The 24,549-nt window shown below is 42.7% G+C and overlaps 2 protein-coding genes across 3 annotated transcripts; one reads left to right on the plus strand and one right to left on the minus strand.

Moving 5' to 3' along the window:
- Nucleotides 1-3,771: 3,771 nt before the first annotated feature.
- On the minus strand, nt 3,772-8,590 carry LOC137189071 (charged multivesicular body protein 1b-like). The gene is made up of 8 exons (XM_067598720.1): nt 8,375-8,590; nt 7,970-8,067; nt 7,713-7,859; nt 6,610-6,678; nt 6,391-6,498; nt 6,212-6,255; nt 5,760-5,832; nt 3,772-4,684 (listed from the first exon to the last, which is right to left on the minus strand). Exons 1-8 carry the CDS (start codon nt 8,388-8,390, stop codon nt 4,637-4,639), a joined length of 603 nt encoding a protein of 200 aa, XP_067454821.1. The 5' UTR covers nt 8,391-8,590; the 3' UTR covers nt 3,772-4,636.
- A 2,267-nt stretch (nt 8,591-10,857) lies between these two features.
- Nucleotides 10,858-19,027, plus strand: LOC137189072 (proteoglycan 4). 2 transcript variants are annotated; one of them, XM_067598721.1, is made up of 3 exons: nt 10,858-11,137; nt 13,545-13,859; nt 14,242-19,027. In XM_067598721.1, exons 2-3 carry the CDS (start codon nt 13,554-13,556, stop codon nt 17,629-17,631), a joined length of 3,696 nt encoding a protein of 1,231 aa, XP_067454822.1. In that variant the 5' UTR covers nt 10,858-11,137; nt 13,545-13,553; the 3' UTR covers nt 17,632-19,027. The 2 variants fall into 2 exon arrangements, with proteins under 2 accessions (XP_067454822.1, XP_067454823.1); XM_067598722.1 differs by lacking the exon at nt 10,858-11,137 and having other exon boundaries at nt 13,282-13,859.
- Nucleotides 19,028-24,549: the final 5,522 nt, after the last annotated feature.

Raw genomic sequence — 24,549 nt, forward strand, 5'->3', positions numbered from 1 at the left:
GAGGGTACAGAGTGGAGAGAAAAGAATGATTTAGCGCTGGCCTGTACTCTCCTCTCCTCTTATCCCTGCCCCGCTTCTTTCATGTCTCAACCCAGGGTCGACCCGCCTGCTGCCCCAGATGGTGCTGTCTGTCTGGGCTGCCCTCTACAGGATGTGCCCCTCTCACCCCCACAACTATAGACCTATACTCGCCTAATTGATTTCAGGGGGGAAGGCCCTGTCTCTCTCCTGTTTCACACACACACACACACACACACACACACACACACACACAGAGACAGCTTGCCAACAGCTAGTGCCCCCAGTGCACACACACATACACGCGGCTGGCGCTGTGCGCTGTCAACGCTAATTCAATTTGAGACGCGGGAGTGTGACTAACTGCAGACCTGCAGAGTGTTTTACCATATGCACCACACACACACACACTCCAAACAAATCACTATACACACTCACACAGCTCTGTCATATCCATTGGTATAATAATAATGTACTTCCAGAGGCATCCTATTAATAGATCTCCTCTCTTCCTGTTTCCCTCGTTGTCAAAAGACAATCATCTTGTCAACAACTACAGAAACATCTTCCACTTCATCTTCACTGCCTAACCCAGAATTAACTTACACAACCAGCCAAGTGAGACATACAGTAGTTCCAGCACGTTAAATCTGAAATAACTAGGTTAAGGTTTGCCTCTCCCTTGGTTTTAATACTAAATGCAACCATGAATGTTTTAACTATGATTATTTCTAAGTTGGATTGCATTTCTGTGTATTTTTAAGCAAAATAAAACAATATATCACAAGTTAAAAATCATATTCATACTCAAGACTTGAAATTTTGGTTAGCAGCAAGAACCACGCAAGATATTAACAAGATTACGTCATTAGTTTAGCATCATAAACCAAAGTATTGGACGCTCATTTTGACCTGATGATGGCGCTAGATGAAAAATTAAGAGATTATCAAAGCTCTTACAGTTCACCCTGAGGGTAACATGAATGTCTGTGCCAAATTTGGCTAAAGAGAGCACTGCAGAGCAAGGAAGGAGCATGAGCTGTTTTTACAGTTTTGCAGCACATGGGGTAAATGAGAGCCCTAATTTGTTTGATTTAGCCTGAGGCAACCGTTCTCTAGGTGAAATAACGATAATGCAATAAAGGAAATGTGCTTCACATGCTGTACTGCTCTCATATTCTGATGCAGTGCAGACACAAAGACTGGCAGACAGCCTCAATAAAGAGTAAAAGACAAGGCTACATGTCCATGTTCACGGGTTGTTTCATTGTAAGAGATATCGGAGTGGGTGATGGGGTGAGGTGAGGGTCAAGTGGAGGGGGGGTTAACAGGGTGAGGAGAGGGGTGGCAGGATCAGGTGTGTGTTTGTGTGTGACAGAGGTTCTGAGGGTGTGAGCAGGAGATTGGTTAAATCTTAATGAAGCGTGCTCTGGAGAACAGGGATGGATAGGGCCAGCTGTACTGGCGCGTGTATGTGTGTGTGTGTATGTGCATGAGACAGTAAAACTGATTAAAAGCAGCGTTAACACATCTGACAGGAAGCGATGGTCAAGAGGTGAGTGGAAACTGGGGAAAGCCTTGAGCTGGAACGATTAGACACACACTCATAAGCAGCAACAGCAGCATATGGAGACTGGGGAAAGCCCTGGGCAGCAGCGATTGGTCACACATGCCCATCGATATCCGAGTAGAACCAATCAGCTCGGCTTCCTGTGTTTGACCTGACCCTTCACGCGTAGTAATTGAATATTTCTTCTGAGGGGAAGAAAGAAGACGAGGAGAGGAGAGGAGGAAAAAAAGAGCATGTGCTACCTCATTGTCTGAAACTTTTCCATCTCAAACGCCACAGATTATCAGTCTCTTTACTTTCCACACTCACATCTGATGAAACACAAAATAACATAAAAAAAGGGGGTGAAACTTAAACTTAAAATGTATACTACAAACAATATAAAACACAAAAAAATCATACAATATGATAAATATATGTGCTATATATAACTGTTTACAGAAGTGTTTTCTCTTTTATAGAAGATCAGTTTTATCTTTCAATATAATATAAATATTCATCATCAGGAGTTTTGTGAACCTTTAGTGAGTAACGCTACATTTTAGAGGTCTGTAATTTCCTAATAATTTCTTCAAGCTTCCTGTTAATAAAGTTTCCTGGAAAGGACTATACAATTTAGTCCTGATTTTAGGGAAAATAGGAATCTCCTTTAAAGAACTGCTCCATTTAAACACAAGTAAATATTATTACATATACAGTATATCATATGGTACATATATATATATTATATAGTAGGCTACATATAATATTATTCTTCATATATGTTGAATTGTTCGCTTGCCTGTAGACAAATTTCACATTTCTGCATGTAGACCGGACCTGCTGTGCACTGATTAAAAGACAGTTTAAGTTCATTTGAAATGAACGATGTACCAGTTGAACACTGTCTCCATTTTCTCACAATTGTTAGTTATTTCTAATAAACTTTTTGGAAATTATTCAGACATTACTGATCTGTAAATAGAGTTATCTTCAGTTTCATTCTTGAGATTGAAAATGGACTCTATCTGTATGTATCGGTCATAGCTAACTGTCTGGACATATTCTATATGTGTGTGTGTGAATCTTGTAGCCGTCAAACCAATCTCTCTTGTTGCAATCAGTGATTTTTTTTAAATTTCACCGAACCAGCGTGCGTGTGGTTGTGAGCAGTTCTCCCCCCTACGCAGAGGCAGATAGGTCGCCACAGGGACAGGACCACCTGCCCACTGGATCCCTGCCTGTCTGCAAGTACCCCTCCACTAGGAACCAGGACAAGGAGGTGTTGACAGCACTGGAGGGGAGAGTCACTAGGTATCAACACCTTACACGCACAAACACACACACACACATATATATACAAACACAGGTTTCCCCAGAGTGGCGTTCGTACAGGAGCTGCCTCCTCTCTGGCACATCTGGAGGAAGCATTCCTGCACATATGTTGAGATGCACACGGTGGAGAGAAAAATATGCCATGACAGACTCTCCCGGCTTTAATTATACTTAAAGAGAAGGGATGGCCTCTGAAGGCTAAAAATAGATTTAAAGCAAAAACTTACAAAATAGATTTTGTGGTTCCTCTGACAACGGAGGGACATGGCATTTTAATTTCAGGTGATCTAACTCATGGCAGAAATGACTGACAGCTGTTGGATCACCGGGGTGAGCGGCAAATGGGAGGTGCTTTTAGGATAACTCCAACGAAGCACATTTGTGCTCAAACTCGCCGCAGACAACTCACTCATCAAAGTGTCTGGTAATGGGCAAAATGGAGGCTCGCGTCAGTTCGGGGGCACTGATGATGATTGTGAATGTAGTTGAGTGTGTACTGATGATAATTAGGAAGGACACAAAAAGGGTCAGAGGTGGCTGAGTGTCACTCTGGAGGACTCTCATCAGCTACGGGGCTGCGGGTGTGTTCATGTATAGATATTTGTGTCTGCTTAGACAGCACCTGTAATGGCTCCCAGCTGAGTTTCGCCTCCCCCCTGGGATATGGTGAACTATGTGTGTGTGTGTAATGAGGCACTGGCATGCGAGCGGCAGAAGGCCGCTTCCTCTACAGGTGACACCTTTGACCTCTCATCTGTTCCCTGTTGGAGGAGAGGAGGAGGAGGGGTATGATGGAAAAAGGAGAGGCATGTGGATGTATGCTTCAACCATAATCCAGCTATAAGATGACAAAGAATGTGACAAGCAAAACATGTTAAAAACTCTTTTAATGACTTTCTGTCTTTGCATATACAGTACAGTGAGCCTGTAACTGTTTATAATAAATCCCTCAAGCAGTGGTGAGCCACTATGGCAAGAGTGGTTACTGCTGCATGAAATAAAATAAAAAAAACTAACTAAAAATAATGTAGCATTCTTTGAAGCATACTCAACGGTTAACATTTACAGTGAGCCCTCTTTTTGAGAAAATATAATGTAACAAGGCAACAATACTAGAGGTCCTGTCATCCTCCGTCATGCAGGTAAGACACAAAACAGTGACAGTACAAGCATGCTCTTAGCAATATCCAGTCAGTCAGTCAGTCAATAAATAGACAAACAAATAAATACACAAATAAATAAATAAATAAATAAATAACTATATTGCTCTTTAATACATATAATTATTTTGGAATGAGGTATTAGCTGTTAGACTCTAACAGCTGTTTTTTCTCAACAATTTGCCCAAGAAATGTTGCAGCTTTTGGGAAATTGCCCACGAAGAACCACTTTAAAATAAAGAGGCATGCCAACACAGTAATGTCCGGATGCTGAGATAATAAATAATCACAATACATGTTAAATAAAAATGTGCAAATGAATCTTATTAAAGAAGGATTTAAGGTGATGCGGTTATTACCAGGACTGTTTTTTCCTCTCTTATAACAGTCTCTTTCAGTTATAAAACAGCTTCTTTATTATTCAGAGAAGAGGACAAACCTGGAACACAGAGTTTGCAGTCGCATGGCGTCTTTTGCGTTTATTTTCCGTTTTTTTCTTTCACTCTTTTCGCTGCCAGTCTCTTCCTCGTCCCTTGTTCTTCTCCCTCCTCATGAATATTTCTTTCTTGCATCATTATGACACCTGGTCTCGCAATCTGGACAGCCTCTGGGAGAGCTCATCCTGATAACAACACAACACACAACAAAGGTAAATTAGTACAGACAACTAAGAGTGAAATATGTGATGTTATTGAGAGGAACTTTCAAGAGAAGCTGTGTTGACAATGACAATAAAAACCCAAATGATCTTTCTTTCATTTTAGTAATAGTGGCTAAAAAAAAGGCATAAATCACAGAAAACCCATCAAGGTTTTGTCAGGTAAAAATAAAAACAACACATGCACACATAAGATGCGACATACATTCCTGTCAATGGTTTCTCACTATTCCAATGATCTACAGGTGGTTGTAATGCACCTGGAAACTCAGCAATGCAGCAGTAAAGATGGAGAAGACTGCAAGCTAGTAAACATGGATACAGGATTTAAAATACTTTGTAAGTGTTTCGTGAGGAAGGAAATGCACTCAGCACTTTTGATAGACCTCAAAGATAAACACAATGCGTTTTGGTGAGTAAAACTCAAAGTAACCATAACTTTTTTTTGTTTACATGTAAACTCCACGTGGCACCTTTAAACTGATACTGATGATGAATATTGCTCAACCTCTGTAAGCTTGACAATCGTCAGCAAAATGTCCCTCAGAAACAGCAGCTGTTGTGGTCAGCTTGAATTGTTTTGGTTAAAAAGGATTCCAATGGTGAGTTTTCACAGTGGAAAAAGGATCAAAACATTGGAACGACTCAAACACTTCCTGCCACATAATCCACTTTCCCACTGTCTATCTGTATGCTCAGTATGTTCCAAACAGTTATTGTTTTGAGGAAATAAGGCTAAATACACTGCTTCTGTGTCACACTATTGTCCTTGATGAAGTTGGGAGTGGAATCTACTGTTCAAGACATCCAAATGGATGACAGCAGCTGTTTGAAACTACACACCTTTAACAGCCACCTTTAAATCCTAAAGGAGGAGTGTTGATACTCAAAAGACAGATCTTCAGTGGTGTCCTAATTTAAATTACAGCAGTAGGGGACACTGATTCGTGTACACATTAAAGGTAATGTGTGAATTCTGTTCTGTGGTGTAAAACAGCATAAAAAAGCAATAGGATGATGATCAGACAGTGAGTTTCACCTGTTCAGTTGATGCCACAGATGAAGCAAGTGAGGTTGTCTGGCCTGAAGGAAGCTCCAGGTTAAGATCCAACCTAAAAAAGGGGGAAAGCACAGGAATTGTTTTACCATAATTTCTGCTTGGCAGCAAAGAAAATCAACAAATGGAGCTTCTTCACAAACAGAGGATTAATTCTAATGGGCTTTTTACATTAAAAGACATCCTTGTAAACAGTGAAAGAAGTGCATTCCTAGATTTTTAAATGAAAGTCATTTAAATAAAGCTTTTTGTGCAATTTATTTTGCGTGACTGTTGTTCTGAAGTTCTGTTTTAACTAATAATTAATGGAGGAAAAGCATACTTCACTGCATTTATGTTTCCCCTCCATTAATGTTTTTGCTGTTGTCATTTATTCATTTATTATTCATGTTTTCAAATTGTTACAAATTGTTGGAGATATGGGCTGTACTCACCCTGCTTCATCTGCCATCTCACGCAACAGCATATCCACTTCATTCTGAAGGAAAACAAGCAAACAAAAAAAAATGTGTTGAGAGTAATATTTGAATTGTTACTGGCGTATACCTGCCATCATAAACAGCAACAGGAACACAGAAGGTTTCCCTGGTTGTGAGACAACAGTGCTTGTTACCTGAGGTGTTGTCAGAGTGGTGGTGTTGCCCATTGTGTCTTCCATCTGAGCTGTCTGCACGTCAAGAGTTTCAAACTGATTTTCAAACTTGTCCATTAATGCAGAGATCTACAGAGAAAAGATGGACACAGAAATTAAACTTTTTCTTAATTCTGTGTTGAGATTTATTTGTGCACGTGTGTGTATGTCTGTGCTCATGTATACGGGATAACTTTTTACCTTCTCTAGGTTCATGCTTTTCAGTGTAGCATCCATAGACTTGACCACTCCAGACATGGATTTAGATACCTGGGCAAGAAACACATAAATATAGAAATGTTAAAGCCTTCTGCAGGTTCCTCACTTTCTAACAGTCTAATTTTTTGTGATTGAAAACAGGATTGGGGTATTTTAATTCAGACAGTTGGCTGGCTGTGGACAAGGCAAAGCCTCATGTGTTGTTTCCTCATATCTCCACTAGGTGTCACTTTTACCTTTTTAACCAGATCATTTGTAACAGCCTCTCATATTTGTGTGTAGATGTGTAGATGTTCCTTTTTAGGAATTAAGAATTTAGTCAACACAAATCTACCTATAGCCCACCAGGTTATGATTATGAGAGGGGTTTATTATAAAGGCTGTTTTATTAGGCAGCAGCATTAAAACAACACATACAGGTAGTAGTAGTATTAGTGTTTTTCCAGCTATACTATCACACTCCCCTACCATTTCTACAAACACAATTATATGAAATCATGTAATACTTATTATGATTCTAGGCTAAAGCAATTTAAAAGTGGCTGTCACTCTCATAAGAGTGAGAAGCTAATGGTGTACAGTCTGTAGAACATATAATGACAGTTTCTTTAATTGGTGGCTTTTTGTTTGCATGTCTGCGTGCCTTTTTCACACACTCAGACTGTCTCTGTCTCCTTTGTGTAGGGCTTCTGACAGCATGAATCTAAAAGTGATAGAGCACATTTAAAAGACTTAATATGCTGAAATGGTTGCAAACTGTAGCTCATCACGACCCACAATATGGGAAATGTGGAAATGATACTTAGAAAACTACATGCACAGTAAAGATCTGTTAAGTTTGAACACCACTGTCTACTACAGTAGTGTAACATTTATACCAGTATAAATACTATCAAATAAAAGCCATGTTTTTAACCACAGCAGAGGCTTAAAATGAGCTGACAATATGTTGAAAGGTGGATGTGTGGCTGCATTAGGTAGGTAAGGTTATAAGTCTTCACCAGTCTCCACTGGTTGTCATGTTTGTGCTGTAACATCAGAAAAAAAGGCATGTCTTCTACAAACCATTAACCTGCTATCCTGACCTGGTTCATAGTCACAGCAGTCTGGACTCTGGATGCCACAGCATCCACACGGGCACTCATCCTCAAGAAGTTAATGGACTGGTTCTTCTGACGGATGGCATTCTCTGCATGAATCCTGCTTGCCTCCATATTACCTTTCTGGATAGCCTGCAGAAACAGAGGAAACAGGAGTTCATACACATACAGGCTAGCTGTTCTGAAACCCAGCTTGTTCCTGGATCCTCATTTCTGGTAAATCCGCGATTTAACAAGCCCACCTGCTTCACTTTGGCTTTTTCTGCCTTTTCCTCTTTGTCACACTTCTTGGAGTTGCGCTGTAGCTCCTTGGCAGCAAACTTGAGGTTGAACAAGTGCTCTGTAGGGGTCGTCAAGGGATGGGAAATGGAGAATATATTACCCGGCTAATTCCACCTAACCCAGTTATAATAACGTCACATACGACAAACAAGTGAAAATTCAACCAAAGTGCCATATAATTAGTTAAGCTAATAGCTAAACTACTACTACTAAAGCTAAACTGCCATTCTGTTCGCCCATCATAGAGTGACTGGGCAAAACATGCAGGGGACTGCACCAAACCCAGTTGATATTTGGCTCACTACTGCTACTGCTAGCTAACTGTATCTAACGTTATGTGTATTAGACTTCACAGGAAAGGATACTGTCCATGTTCGACATGGTGAAAGTCTCTTTCTAAGACAAATACTCGGTCTGGTTAAGTGTAGATACAGAGTAGCATCCAGCCAGCCGATTATTTCCCACAGTTGTTTTGATTTCTTCAGGCTACATCCGCAACTGTAGTGAAGCGAGATGCTTCACTTGTGCCTACTTCCGGTTTTGCTCAGAGTGGTGGAGTGGGGTTTATGTCGCAGTTAGAAAGATTGTCTTTTTTTCCTGTGACAGAGCCTTTGTAATTTATCCAGGCATAGATTTGTGTAAACAGTTAAAAGCGTTTTGAGAAAGAATTGCTTCTGTGTGGCGTAGACGGAAATTTCCCTCATAATGGAGCTGTTTTTATATCATAAACGTAACTATTATTACCTTGTGTTAGCCCTACTGGCTAACAGAAGGGCTAACAGTTTGTTGTTGAACTCAAACAGTAGTACGGTACTTTAATCGAAAATGTGAAGAACAGAAAAGCTACAAAGACTTTCAGCATTTTATAGGAAGTACATTTTATGTGAACTCTAAATGGACTCACAATGAAATGACTTTGGACTCCTCTGGCTTGCCTTTTACTGCTTTACTGTTTTACTGTTTTGACAACTGACAATACCTCTGTGTTGTAAATAAAGAAAGTTTTGGAAACAACAACAACAACATAAAAGAAAGAAAGAAAACAACTTCAGTCTGGAAGCATGGTTGGAACAGGTGCGTGAACTATCTTGACTCATCTTTATCTTTGAAGACAGTCGCTGACACTCCTGGCTACCTTTCACCGTCGTCACGCACACGGTCACGATTTTGCATGGCGTGCTCGCGCCTGCTACGTCACGACTGTTCGAGAAGTGGACGAGCGCGGACAAGTTCCATCCAGAGGCTATAAATAGTTTGTACCCGCCGTATATCGGTAGGTTGTGGTACACGTCTAGTGACGTCATTTGTGCTTTTTTTTCTTGTGAGGGAGTAAATTGACCTTTTCTACAGAGCAACTCACCGTTTTCCTTAACGGTTTTTAAATCATGTGTTTTTCCCACTTCATTTCTTATGCTGCAACGAGTTTGTAACATCTGTCTCGCAGTTTATTTAGAGGTTTTATTAGTCTGGTTCTGCATGTCTGTGAGCTGACGGCAGCATACAGGGATTTAGGCTGGTTGGCGTTGAAGAGATGAAACTGGCGTCCAGGAATCGCAGCGATGGGGAGAGAAAAGGATCTTTGATGGCGAAGACATACCGTAGTATAGAAAGTGGTTTGTGTGTTTATGCGTGCACCGGCCGGCCGAAAGGGGGCTGGGGTTGGGTGGGATTATCGGCTGGGTCAGAGGGGGAGGGAGCAGCACGGATGAGTCATACTCCGTATTATGGACACACTGGATATAATGATGTGTGTGAGTGAGAGTGAAGAAGTGAATGACACGTGTTTTAAAGATGTTCCTTATAAAACCACATGTTCAGTTGGCTACTTTTAGCACAGGTCCTCTGAGGTTTGAGCTATAGCTGCACCACCCAAACAAAGAAGTCCTGACCTCAACTTCAACCATTACAAAATTACACTGTAAATGCTGTGTATTTTAGCTCCCAGTTATACGACAAACACACCAGAGCAGGCACACATAAAAACTGCTGTAACTGGTATAATAACCATGAGAGTCTCATTCATTCAGGAAGTACAATATCTTTAAATCTCCCTTAAAACGCACTTTTTCAGAATTTCTTTCTCTTGTATCAGTTATTCTTTTGTTTTTCCTCTGTTTTAATTATTCATACCTCACTTATTATTAATAGTGTATCAATTCTACTTTTATTTATTATTTATCTGTTAATTTCTCTTGCATTTATGTCTTTGTAAAGCACTTTGTAACTTGTTTAGTTCTATATAAATACAGTTATTATTATTATTATTATTATTATTATCCCTGACACCTGTTAACGCCACCCGCCTCACCACCACCACAACACACAACTCCATCAGAGGACATGCCACTGACTTACATTCATTGCATGGAGACTTATCCTAAGCTTAACCATAACTACCACATGCCTAACCCCATAAGGGAGGCAAGTCTCCACAATATGACTGTGTAAACCAATGGTTCTCAAAGTGGGGTCCGGGGACCCCCAAGGGTCCTTGAGGAGGTTCCAGGGGGTCATCAGCAAAAAGGGGAATAATTTATTTTCATTATAATTCCATCCATAAGCAACACAATGACAGCATGTATGATTATTTTGTCCATGGGTTTCATACACTTTCTGTAATAAAACATCTACAAGCAAAAATCTTGGTCCGTGGTCTAATTTTTTGTCAGTTTAGCGGTCATTGACGTGAAAAAGTTTGAGAACCACTGGTGTAAACAGATTTATGTCCCCACAGCATGAGGAATACCTGGCGTACACACACACTCACACACACACACACACTCCCCAGTCATAACTGAATGACGGCAGGTCGCTATGGAAACTGCGTTACGCTCCGGGCGGCCGGAGGAGAAAACAAGAGCGCGAGGACTCATTTCAGTCTTCATTTCAGCACCACGCGCCTCCTGGACAGCGCCCGAATGAACTCGAGCACAGATTCTCGCCTCACATGCCTTGTAAGGGACAGAGCTGCATCAGCACAGAGTCTAACCGGGAGTGGGTAGTGACTTTAAAAGAAAAACAAACCCTCGTACAAGACACGCAAACTCTCCGGACCTGAAGCTCGGTGGAAGGTTTAATCCCGCTGTCAGACCGGGAGCCAGTCGCTCCCTCAAATATCACAGCAACAGGTAAGACCCATCAGCTCTGTGAAGTTGGTTAATTCACTTTTTGGTGTGGCCGCATGGACCCTATCCACTACATATACACCGGTATCTAATGTGCTTTTAATCCTGTAGTAGTCAGAAGCACTTCTGCCCTTTATCCTGCCAGGTATTTAATTGCTGTTAATTACCTTCACCTGGCATCTCAGGTGTAAAGTGCATGATTAGAGTGAAGACCTGCAGGGCAGAAGGAAACTCAACAGGGCTCTGGGTCGTTTCCAGTACATTTTAGGTAGTGATGGACTGTGAAACATGAGGAGACTGTGTGGTAATGTTATGTGGAGACCACTAGAAAACCATTTCAGAGTAGAATTTTAGCAGTTTCCTTTACATACCTTGTATATATTTAATATCAGTTCATGGTCAATAGTAATCGCATTTACATTTTGCAGGGTTACACAGCAATTATTGAGTTGTTACCTGCTATTTCAGTATTACGCATAGTTTATGGGATTATAATTCTTCAAGTAAGGGTATTTACATTACAGTGTACAACTAAAAAAAACACTCAGTTCTGTTAGGACATAATTGTTTGCTTTCCTGTCTGCCGCTTTGCAGTTTTTATACCCAAGACAGCAGCCTAAGTTGAGAGAACATTATTGCTTTTGTTTGTTTTGGATTTAGTCCGGTGTGTATGAGACCCTCGGATTTGTTGGGCTTTCAGTGGCCATAGATTATGTGCGAGCTGAGCTGATACGCCTGGATGAGTCACTCAGGCTGCAAGTTTGCAGAAGAGTGCGAAAGGGGAGGGGGAGATACAGGGGCCAGCTGGAAAACAGTCCTGCAGTGCCTCTCTGCCTCCTCAACACATTGTTTCCGTGTATATATGATCAGTGTCAATATCTAGGACAGTATTTATTGCCTCTGGTGCGTGGTTTCTGTTTCTATTTCCTGCAACTTGAAGCTCGTTGATGTGGGGCTCAGACAGATGTCTCATCCACAGCAGTTTTTTTAGCTGGAGCTTAATGTTCTCAGACTCAACTTTGTCCTCTGGTAAGCATACTCAGCTCTTCTTTTTGAACGGGCAGACAGGTTGCCTCAGCACCTTTTTTTTCAAATGTAGTATTTGTTGTAATACAGTTGTAATGGGATAAAGTGCTTTTCATTTTTGTTGAAATACTGCTACACGGATTAGATTTATAAACACTCCCTATTATAAATTGTTTGTGGTTATTACAGACTATAACCCTCTGATGTCTGACAAACGAGTACCAGAAAGCATCCCATTACTGCTCATTAGTATCCCAATGTTTACCCTCCTAGTATTGACAAATCATAGCAATCAGCGGCATTCAGCTGTAGCACTGAGTGACAACTATTGATTAAAGCAAACAATAGATCATAATGGGCTGCTATGAACCACAATTGCACACTCAAACACAAGCACCCACTCCCTGAAACACTTTGACGGGCGCCCATAATCACACACTCAATCACATAACCAAGACTTTCCTGGCTTACATGGTTAGGCAAATGTTGTTTGGCTTATTGAAAATGTGTCTAGTTTGTAGAGATTGATTGATAGAGTCTGGATGCAGAGGTTGCGTGCGTAACTGCCAGGAGGATTACACATGTGGCAACCAAACAAGATTAATTGGCTGATATTAAATCCCACTTTGTTCCAGTTTATGTTCCATTTTACAAAGGTGTTATAAAAATAAAAAAAAATTAGCTTGTGTGCACTCACTTGGAGAATGATTGTTTGTAGTGTTTACACATCATGTGCTGCACACACGGACACAAAAACAGATGTGTGTCTTTAATTAGTGACGTTGGTGTGATTAATGCAGTCTGCCGGTGATGACTCATTCAGCTTAACCCTTGCTCCTCCGGTGGAAACAATCAATAAACAAAGATTAAGTCTGCCTGTATATATATACACATTATAATTTTTATTTTATCTTACACATTAACATTAGTATGATTTTAATGTGTCTGTTCTGTGTAAAGTTTATAAAAACACTGGATTGCACTTTGATTCATTTATTGTTTCAGACTGAGATGGGGTGTAAATAAAGGTACTAATAATGTGATACTTCTCTAGCATAGTAAATCCTGTAATGTGTTACAGATCCTAGTGAAACACTTGTCCTTAATTAGTTGTGATCTGGTTGAGCAGTATATGCAAAGCATCACTCCATGTGTCAGCCTGTCAACACAGCAGTTACATTAGCATTGTGGAAAAGCTGTCAGCCAAGCTGTGACTTGCAGACAGCAGACTAACAGGGAGTGTGCATATGAGTGTGAGTGAGTGCTAAGTGTGTGTGAGAGAGAGAGAAAGAGAGATGGAGAGGGAGAGTTAAACACATTTAGTTAAGCACATTTTGTTAGGAAGTAATAAACTCTTATTGTTGTCCTCTATCCCTCCCTTCAGGGCAGCAGCATGTCTGAAAACAAATCCAGTCAGCGGTTCCACAGCCTGAATGCTGAGCAGGTGGAAGTTCTCCATCAGGTTCTGTCGGACGTAGTTCCGATCCACGGCCGGGGGAACTTCCCCACACTGGAGCTTCGTCCTCATGACATCATCATAGCTGTACGGGCCAGACTGCAGAAGCAGGGAATCACAGTAAGAGATGTCCGTCTGAACGGCTCAACAGCCAGCCACGTCCTAGTCCGAGACAACGGAACCAGCTACAAGGACCTGGACATCATCTTTGGAGTGGAGTTGCCCAGTCAGGAGGAGTTCCAGGTATGACTGACACTGCACACTGATTACTCTAATTAAGAAAGGAAGCAGGTCAGTGTAATGAGCAATGAATGCTGGAGTACAAGCCCCTGCATTAACCAGCATTTACTCTGCTGTATTATCTTTGATGGCACTGAATCTCTAGTGTCTCTGGCAGGATGCAGTATTGATTCTTGTGGTTTCATATTGATAATGACATTATTGTAATATTATATAATTCAATTTTAGAACATTTTACAATAAGTCTGAATCACTAGTATTGATTTTAATATGTTTAACTGCTTTATACATTAAACTGCACACAGTTCAATAATGCAAGCAATATTGCACTCAGATTGCAGTCATTAGTTGTAGCTGTCATGTTGTTGACCTATTCTCCTTCCAGGTGATCAAAGAGTCAGTGCTGGGCTGCTTGCTGGACTGCCTACCAGCTGGGGTCAACAGAGAGAGAATCAGCAGTGCCACAATGAAGGAGGCCTACGTCCAGAAGATGGTCAAGGTCTTCAATGAACACGACCGCTGGAGCCTCATCTCCCTCTCAAACAACAGCGGCAAAAATCTGGAGCTCAAGTTTGTGAGCGCACTGAGGCGGCAGTTTGAGTTCAGCGTTGACTCCTTTCAGATCATTCTGGATCGTCTGCTTGAGTCCTACATGCAGCAGGAGTCACAGCACAAAAAGAATACTGTTGATCTCAAGGACCAGCCCGCAGGGAATCAGAGTAAAGATTCTCCCTCTCTGCTTAAACAGGCCACTGCTGCAGAAACAGAAATGTCCACTGGTAGGGACTCATCCAGTTTAGGGGCTGAGCTCAGCCAGGCAGAGCAGAGAGAAGGTGTGCATAAAAAGGAACCCCAGACTGAACTCTCACAACAAACTCAACATTCAAACCAGACAAAACACTCCACAGCGGAATCAGACAACAAGGACAAAACACAGACAGAGATTGAAGAACACAGAGAAAACTTCAATGAGACAAACCTCTCTGACCAGACTTCTCTAAACCTGTTGTCAGGAGAGAAACAAACCTCAGAGAAAGCTGAACCGTCAACTCAGATTGAACTCAAACATGAGCCAGAGGTCTTGGACACGACCAAATGCTCAACAAAGGTAGAGCAGTCAGAGCAAATCGAGCCCTGTGATGGTAAAAAGCCAGCAAATCAAACAAATCCCCCTGTTGAACAGAAAGAACCCATTGAGCCAATGGGACAGACTGAGTTGCCAAAAACCTCAAACCCAACCCAAACAGAGTCCCTAAACCTGGCAGAAGACTCCCATAGTAAAGAGCACTCTGACAAAACAGACTTCTCTAAGTGTTTGAGTGAGGATCAGAGGATCAATGAAAAAGATAAAACACAACTAATGTCCTCTCCAGACAGTGGCACATCTTCACATGCAAAGATAGAGAACCAGTTGTCAGATGAAAGCAAAGTAGAAACGGAGACAGGGGAGCAGATACAAGCAGAGAGGAAGATTGACACAGAAATAAGTCAAATGACAGAAGAGAGTTTAGCATCAGAAGCAAAACACACAGAGGACACACAGGGTATTGATTCTTTCTGCTCCACCTCTTCCATATCTCTCACACTTCACAACACACAGCCTACTGGCACCCAGGATAAACTGGAGGTTCACAGCACACTACATACAGATAACTCAGAAAAATCGCCTCACATACTTGATGCCGTTAACCCTCCAGATACTCAGGACATTTTACCTGCACCACCCAGCCTTGTTTCTGACAAAAAGACCTCCAGTCCTCCTTCTTGTAAGGCCTCAGATAGACTTTCCCATATGGTGGTGCTCAAACACTCCTCTCCTAAACCCCCTCGGAGGATGTGTAGGAAGGTTACCCCCAATCCTTACCCTAGTGCAGTGTCTGAAAGTGATCCTGCCACAGCTTCCTGTCTAGATCCAAATCCCTGTCTTAGCCCTGAACCTGATATAGCCTTTGACCCAAAGCCGAATGTTAAGACCTGTCCCATTAAAGCTACCAGTTTAGACCCTACACCAACTATCATCTCGACTAAAACAAACCCTGGGCCTGAGCCCAACCCCTCCACTAACCTTGCGTCAAACCTAGACCTTACCTCAGCTCCCGATCCAGCCCCTGATATAATGTCCACCACTGCTGTGGATCCCACATCTGCTTTACCTCAAGAGCCATCAGCCTGTCAGTTAGTCACAGAGGGTTCATGCGAGACAACTATTCAGAGCCTGAAAGAGACACCACCTGTGGCTTTGGATCAGCAAAGCCAGTCCTCCCCTAGAGAAACTGCCTCTCCACCCAAACAATCAGAGCCTCCTGACTCTCTGGACACATTAGTTTTACACTCTGATACATCCAGCTCAAACACCCAAGAACCCGCACATACCTCAGAAACTGGGCTCAGTGATGAAGATGATAACAGAGGATTTCGGACCAAAATGATGGATCAGTCAAACAGCAGCCCACAAGAGACCACACTCAGTTCACCTCCCTCTTCCGACTGTGTCACCCCTCCCGTTTCCTGTATAACCCCTCCCGTACTTAGTCTCTCCCCTCCTTGCTTCACTCCCTCACCCCCCAGCCTCAGCCCTCCCCCATGTCTGACCACTCCCTCTCACAGCCTCTCATCTCCAATGCTGAGCACTGTCAACCCAACTACCAGCTTTGGCTCTCCACCCTTGAGTTTCAGCCCTACCTCGTCCTGCCTCAGCTCACCCCCTTATCTCACCCCTCCTATGCTTAGCCTCAGCCCTCCTCCTCTGTGTCTTACCCCCCCTTCCCCCAGCCTCAGCCCTCCCCTCCTCTGTCTCACTCCACCAGTGGAGTCAGAGGATCTCGTACCTCAGGTATCTTCAGACATAGAGCCTTTGATACTTAACACAGACGGCGAGGAACACATTAAAGAGCCCTCCCCTCAGCAAGGAGTTCCTCTCCTACAGTTGGAGGATAAAAAGGAACAAGATTATATCTCATCGTTGCCTCGGGTTGCAGAGCCTGTCTCTTTTCCAATCACAATCCCGAGCTCCACCTCACATGTGCTGCCTCACCATCAGTCTGACGGCCCAGGGGAATCTGCCCCTCCAAAAGCCGATGAGGCATCCAGCTCCATGTCTGAGAACAAAGAGGCCCACACAGTAACTGCAGACATGCCTGAACAGAGCAACGCTCCTCGGGCATCTGGCTCTGTCCCTGCCGTTGAGGTCCTGGCAGAGAGCATGTACGGCGACTTTGAGGCAGCAATGGACCACCTGCGCTATCGCCTAATTGCTACAAGGAACCCTGAAGAGATCCGAGGTGGCGGCTTGTTGAAATACAGCAACCTGTTGGTCAGGGACTATCGACCAGCCAGTGAGACTCAGATAAAGACACTGGAGCGCTATATGTGCTCACGCTTTTTCATAGATTTCCCTGATGTGCAGGAGCAACAGAGGAAGATCCTGTCCTACTTGAAGAACCACTTCATCGGTGAGGAGAGAAGCAAGTACCAGTACCTGATGACGCTGCGTCGTGTGGTAGACGACAGCACAGTGTGTCTGATGGGACATGAGAGGCGTCAGACACTTAACATGATCACAGTGCTGGCGCTGAAGGTTCTAGGAGAGCAGAACATTATCCCCAACACAGACCATGTGACATGCTTCTACCAGCCTGCCCCGTACCTTGCCGAGCACAGCGCCCCCTATATAACAGAGCCCAGCTACTGCAGCTACTACATACCCCAAGGGGGATCAACTCTCCTTTACCAACCGTACCCCTTACACCTGCACACACAGACTGGACTAGTCTAAAACACACATACTTAATTACACAAAACACACAATAGAGCAAGAGGTGCTTGCCATGATGAAAGAGCTGGAGAATGGAAATATAATCCAGGGATAAACTGTTTGGTCTATAATAGACCTGTGGGGGTGGGATTGAGTGGGTTTTTTACAGTAAACTCCCCGAGTACTCTGTAAGGTTCTAACATGATTATATGTAATTATCTGGGCTTTGTGGGAAAATAATAATTCTTCCGATATTGTTAAAATTCCAGAAAATGCTGTATGCACTGCATGAGTCATAGCCCTTTGGTCTCCCCGGGAAACCAACTGTGCTGTTGACATTCACACACATGCATAGACACACACACACACACACACACACACACACGCACACACAGAAACAGTCACTTCCAGGTTCTTGAATTATTGTACACTCTTTTCATGTTCTTACTGTGTTGTTCTTAATGGGTTTGTTCAGAATGTGGACCTTGCCTGTGGTTGATATTGTGCATGGATAAATTAGGACTGTTCTCTCACTGCCAAATACTGTGTGGCTACTATGCTTCTTAAACAGTTAAATGTAACTTTGTTATTCCTTTACTGAAGGGGTGTATTCTAAAAAAAAAATACAGAGGGATAAGTCTACCAGTGTGTACAGTACTTTTGTCAAAATACACACATGCATGCACACACACACACTCTGACACACACACACACACACACACACACACACACACACACAGTACATAGACACAAACATACGTACAGTCTACTGTATGCACACAAAGTTAGACAACGCATGAGTAGCTACATATATAAATCACATCCCGAAGTCAAAGCAAAGGCTTTTAATTTAATAAAAAATTGATCTATTTTTGCAAGACTTTCCAAGATAATACTCGGTGGTAAAAAGACTGGTAGTTCTTAAGAAAATACCAACAACAATGCCTTTGCAATAGACTGTACAGCATATTGATTACAGAACATTGTGTGTGAATACACTGCATTGTTTTCAGGTAAACTGTGTTAAGATGTAGTGCTTGATTCCTTTCCCTTGTGGAGTCCTTTCTATAATCATGTGAAGAACTGTACCATCTAGTGTTCTGATTTATTTAATGCTAAAGTTTACTCTATGGAGGTGGTCAGGCTATAACCATCTTTGGGTCATCTCTAAACCTGGCAGATAAAGAGCAATCTGCCTTAACCGAAAGGATTTCCGTTTAAACTTGTACGACTCCTGTTTGCATGAATCAGCATCCAGAATCAACATGGAACAAGTTCAAATCCACTTCAAACTTGTTTGAATCTAAGTTTAAAGCCGTGCAACAGCAACTATGACCAAAGATGGTTTGGTAGGGAAATCAAGTGCCTAAATGTGAGACATCATTGGCATGTCTTTATCTCACTGCACTGGGGGTGTTAATGGGGTGGGCTGGGGGCTGGGTTGGGTGTGTGTTCAGTTGTTGACCCCTGTTATTGCTGCCCATTTTGATGTCTTCTTTAATGTAGTCCTTTGTTGTAGTTTATTCATGTACATTTTGATAAAATAAAGGGTAAATACAACAAACCTTCAAATGAGAAATTTAATTCTTTTAAAAGCAGATAACTTGAAAGAGAAAAAGAATTCCAATGTCATTTTCTTCCTTGTCTTTTTACTCCATTCTCATTCACCCCCACTTCGACTTTTCCCTAAAAACGTCACGCTTTTCAGCTCACGTATCACACCCATGATTGCGCGCTGTAATGATCCACTTAAGCGTGACCGTCAAATCACGATGGTGCCCAAGAGAGCGACCCAAAGCTGTGAAATTCTGTCTGTGCTAGGCCTCTTATCACAAATCACCTGTCCTTCAGATGTGTTTGGACCCGAATGACGCACAGCCTACGCAACACAGCAGGCTCAACAATGTGTAAATGTGAGGAGAATATGGTTTGTGAGGTGTGAGACTGAAAGGGGAGACAGGAGAGGAGGGGGTGCAGAGAGCGTGTGTATACACATGTGTCTTTTTTCTGTGTGTGCATGTGCTTCAGATGGGAATGAATGTGCAGAGGCGGTATCAGGTGGTCCCCTTCTTCACTTAGTAATTAAAAAGACCTACAGTATAATGAAAAAATAGGCCTCTCTCCCACTTCACACCACTGATTAGGTCATGGGCACAAGGGGAGAGGGGGCATCTCTTTCCACCGAGGGGGGCTCATGTGTGATGGCAGGTAGTGGCACGGTCACACGCCATCTATTTACACACAGCGTAGGCTCGAACTTGTGTGCGCAAGGTTGCATGCATGTGGCTCTCTGGGAGAGAAAAGGAGCGTGTGATCTAATATGGTCTGTATCAGCGTCTCACAGACCTCTGAGCTACTCTTGTCCACTCTGGGTTTCCATAGAGACAGAGACAGGCAGCACGGTGGGTGCAGAGAGCATGACGGAAGACAGGGAAGACCCACACACCAAATGAGGGGGAGAGAGATGAAAACAAGCTAAAGAAAAGGAGGTGGGTGAAGTGAAAGAGAAAGATAGTGGACAGAGAGGTGGATGGAGGAGAAAATAGAGTTGAGGGGGAAACAGAAAGCAGAGGATTGAGTTGGAGGGGGGGTTATAGATAGAGCGAGGCGAGAGGAGTGAGAGCAGGGGAGTTGATGGGGAGAGCGTGGGAGGTTGTCAGGCCTTCAGTCACAAGGGAGTCACTGTGAGGTGGCTGCAGTGACGGCAGCAGTGATGTCAGAGCAGGAGCACACACACACACGCACACACATGTGTACACGCATACACACAGCTGCATGCACATCAATTTTACTAATGGCCTGCCCACCTGTCTACCCTCAACAAACCTTTTTAAACTCACTGAGACAAAAAGAGAACATCACCCACACATATGTCCTTCTCTCTTTGTGTGTCTCACACACTGCGGCCAATATATTTGATTTGACTATCTTCTCTGTATCATTTTATAACCTTTTTATTCGTTCAAATTTCCAAATCTTTTAACACCTCTGAGCTAAAATAGGAATTGCTTGTGGGCACATTCAGCCTCTGCAGTATAAATGATAATAAAAGCATCAAGTTTGGGTTGGCAGAAGCTTAAGGGATGAAACATGTTGCTCTATCAAAAGTGTGAATCAAGAACCCCAATCTCCCTTCATCTCCCCTCCAAATTAATTCCTCTGTAACTTTCTTTCATTGCCAGCCATTTACAGTCTCATGTGAGTGCAATGTTATTGAATGCCATTATAAAATGGGATGAATAAACGTGCTATTATAAAACACTTAGTGGCACACAATAAATAGAAACCGTGATGACTTGTGAGTGTTTCATGCTCCTTTGCAGATAAGATCTATAATTTTAAGGTTTCTGTGACTGATGAATTCTAGGTAATAAAATGTATATATACTGTAGTATTCACCATTCATAATTTTTTTTCATTCACTACACCCTCCCCCTCACCCCCCTTAACCCGTACCACCCACGTCCTCTACCTTTCTCCTCACCCCCTACCCCCACTGTGTGCCTCCCACCCACCTGCTTCCTTGACTGCTATGACTCAGTCCTCTTCCAGCTGAGGATACAAGAGGATAAAAACCTGGATGAAAAACAGCCAAGAAAACCATTTTACTCAAAGAAATAGAGCAATTGGCAAGGAAAGTGGCTGCTGAATCTTTAGTTTTAATACCACCCACCACCCACTACACACACACACACACACACACACACCTCCAATCCCCCTTGTCAGATATGCACATACACCGCCCCCATATTGAAATTGATGCACTCTTACTTTATCCGCTAATTCATCCTTAAAAGCAAAATTGGAAAGGCAGTGAGGAGTGTTTCAAAAATAGTTTTTCATTTCTCTAGATAGATGTGTCGTCACGACTCTGTGACATGGATGGATGATTTCTTAAAGGCGAACTTGCCAAATACATGCCATACATGGAGGCTGAATCAGAAAACCTTGAGGAATCAAACCTGTCGATCATATTACTTTTGTTATTCTACTTGCGGCTTCAATCCATCTGGTCTGTTTCCAGGCTTAAATTGTACCATCATTACTCAAAATCCTCACATATCAACCAAAATTGTGTACTGATGCAGAATATGGTGGGTGATGATTATGTTTCCTGAATGGTGTCTGCGCTGCCTGTCTCTTAGGTATCAAATCCATTCAGGAACCTGTGGGTCACTGAGACCTCACTTTGTTAATTACGCAAACTAAATGCAGCATAATGGATCATAATGTTAGCCATGTGACAAAGACGCAAGCTTACATAATGGGTGATCAATCAGGCGGACTGGAAGGCAGATTTTCAACAGAGTGAGGTGCACCATTCACAGAAAAAGGCAGCACATGTGTACATGCAGCTGGCTGGTGTAGAAGTTTACCAATGATTTTACTTCACACAGAAGCCTATGTGTCACTGACTAATGTGTAATACATATTTTTGTATGGTAGAAGGAATGTGGATATCGTCCCCCATCACTTACATTGTCTGGTATGTCTGGTATAAACAGGACGCAAGATTACAGCAAGAAAAACCTGTGTCAGTCTTCATTTGGGCATAAGACTATTGCTTTAGAACAGACGTGAAAAGCTGCAAACCTAATTAAGATTAAGAGGCACTCAACCAATTTTGCACATAAAATTCAGTTTATTCACCATGCAAAGACTAAAATATAACTCTGGTGATGTCAACGTGATGTCATCAGGGTAATCATTTTTACTGTAATTGGAAAGCCTGCGAGCCTGCAAAGCCAAGACAGTGTTTACCAATAAGAGAGGGTTTAATCTAAGATGCTAGCCAGTTGCATTATGGGAAATGTAGGATCTAGTGTTTTTGAAGCTTCACTCATACTAAAAGTTAGGTTTGACAATTCATGTCTTTCCTCAAACTTTATGGAATTAAATAAATAAATATTATTATTATTATATTAAATAATATTATCATATTAAATAAATAAACTAAATTGCTGGAATACCCCTTTAATCATTGTACAAAGCAGGACAAAGTATGAAATACATGTTTTCAGACCCTTTAACCTTATGAATGATCCTACATGTTTGCTTTGTTGTGGAAACTTTTAAGATTTCTATTTTCTGCCTTACTGATTCTGACTGTGACAGAAAATAGGTATCTATGATTCTACTACATGATTGACAAAAATGAGAGCACGACATCATCAGACAGGTCAGAGATGAAACTCAGATCTGCGTGTCTAAGTGTGCGTATGTTTGAGTTTGGTGGGTGGGGGGTGGGGGGGGGGCTGTTTGTATGTGCTGATGTTTATGCCTGTAATCCGTAGCACTGCTGCTGTTTGCAGTGAAGCATGTATTAGCATGGGACTAGAAGGAGGAGGGGGGTGTCTCGGTGTGTGTATGTGTGTGTGTGTTTGTGTGTGTGTTTGCTTGTGTCTACACTGATTGACGTCACAGACGCCCACTGATTTCCATCTTGTCTGCGTGTGCGGAGAGAATAGATCCCCATCTGCATCCAGCTCTTCTCCCCCTGCACACTTCCATCTCCTCTTTGCTTTCTCCCCCCCCACACCGCCTACCCCTCTCCCTCTTCTTCCTCACCTCCCGGTACTTTCTCTTTCTCTCCTTCTCACCCTGCCTCTTTCCATTCATTCACTCTTGTACATCCCACCCCCGTACAGAGTGCAGCCAGCCTCGCGGATAAACAAGACAGTCGAACACAAACAGTTTAAGACGGCCAGACAACATCCTCTCAGAGTAGCATATTAGAGAACCTTGCCACTAAACATCTGTTCATTTCAAGCATCACCAAGGTCTGGTCTGGAGGGAGGACATTTGACTCAGGCTTTTTCTACACAAAATGGGAAAGTGTATTGTTCTATTGCTATTGTGTGTGTGTGTGTGTGTGTGTATGTGTGTGTGTGTGTGTGTGTGTGTGTGTGTAAGCATGTGCAAAAGTGTGACGTTTTTTCCACAACAAACGCTCATCCACATTTACACACTGGTATCCCTGGTGATGAGAGGACATCATTTAAATCACTTCCTCGCAAAAGGTCATCCTCATCTTTTACGCAGAGAATTCCCCCTCCTCCCCCCATCCCCCTTCTCCCTTCCTACTACACACTCATTCACCCCTCCCGCCTGCAAGACCTTGATCAGTTAACCACAATCATGTGGACAGTGGATATGACGTGGGGAAGGAGAAAGGGTGCCTGGAAATGCACGGGATGACAGAATAGGAAATGTTCATTTTTAAAAAGGGAAAAGGAGCTATTTTAGTCAACATATCATAACCCATCAAAGAGACAGAGAGAGAGAGGGGACAGAATGAGAGTGCACTGGGCTGGGAGGTGGGGGGAGGTGCGGGTGGAGGGGGGGGGGTCTGTGTGCAAGGCTGGGGCACAACTCCCTTGTGATTACTCAGGCTAGACGGCAAAAAGTGACAGAAGAAGAGGATGAACAGCAGACAAGCAGGCAGACTGGCAGATGGTCAGACAGACAGTTAAGCAGGCAGACAAACATTCAGTTGCAGGCAGAGGCCAGGCAACAAGCATGTACACACACACACACAGATAAAACAATACTGGAGTAATTAGCTCTTTGATGTCAGAGTGCCTTAGGAGAGAGGGCTATGTGTGTGTGTGTGTGTGTGTGCACGTGTGTGTGTCTAGATCTCAGTATCAAAGCCGGTAACGAGTCAGAGGCCTGATCACAGGAGACAGGATGAATGGACTGATCGATGAAGGTGTAGGAGAAGAGGAATATCACAAGGACTGCACAGATGAAAGAAGGTGGTGCGGAAAAGAGAGACCACCGTGGCTGAGATCAGAAACTTTCTGTCCGATCAATACTGTATTTCCTTTTAGTATCCCTCACATCACTGCACCTCATCAACAGCTCACACGGAGGATGCTGAATGCAAACAACCCGGGCCTGAGAATTTGCTCTTAGTTGAACAGTTTGATTAAACAG

The sequence above is a fragment of the Thunnus thynnus genome, chromosome 9 (assembly GCF_963924715.1).
Source record: "Thunnus thynnus chromosome 9, fThuThy2.1, whole genome shotgun sequence".
Taxonomy (NCBI): domain Eukaryota; kingdom Metazoa; phylum Chordata; class Actinopteri; order Scombriformes; family Scombridae; genus Thunnus; species Thunnus thynnus.

What these genes read in the sequence shown, in the direction of transcription:
- LOC137189071 (XM_067598720.1), bottom strand. An exon ending in AAAGCATGAACCTAGAGAAG is followed by an intron (nt 6,499 to 6,609) that starts GTAAAAAGTTAT and finishes TTTTCTCTGTAG; the next exon opens with ATCTCTGCATTAATGGACAA. An exon ending in CCACTCTGACAACACCTCAG is followed by an intron (nt 6,256 to 6,390) that starts GTAACAAGCACT and finishes GTTTTCCTTCAG; the next exon opens with AATGAAGTGGATATGCTGTT.
- LOC137189072 (XM_067598721.1), top strand. Translation starts at nt 13,554, where the DNA reads ATGTCTGAAAACAAATCCAGTCAGCGGTTCCACAGCCTGAATGCTGAG. An exon ending in CCAGTCAGGAGGAGTTCCAG is followed by an intron (nt 13,860 to 14,241) that starts GTATGACTGACA and finishes TTCTCCTTCCAG; the next exon opens with GTGATCAAAGAGTCAGTGCT.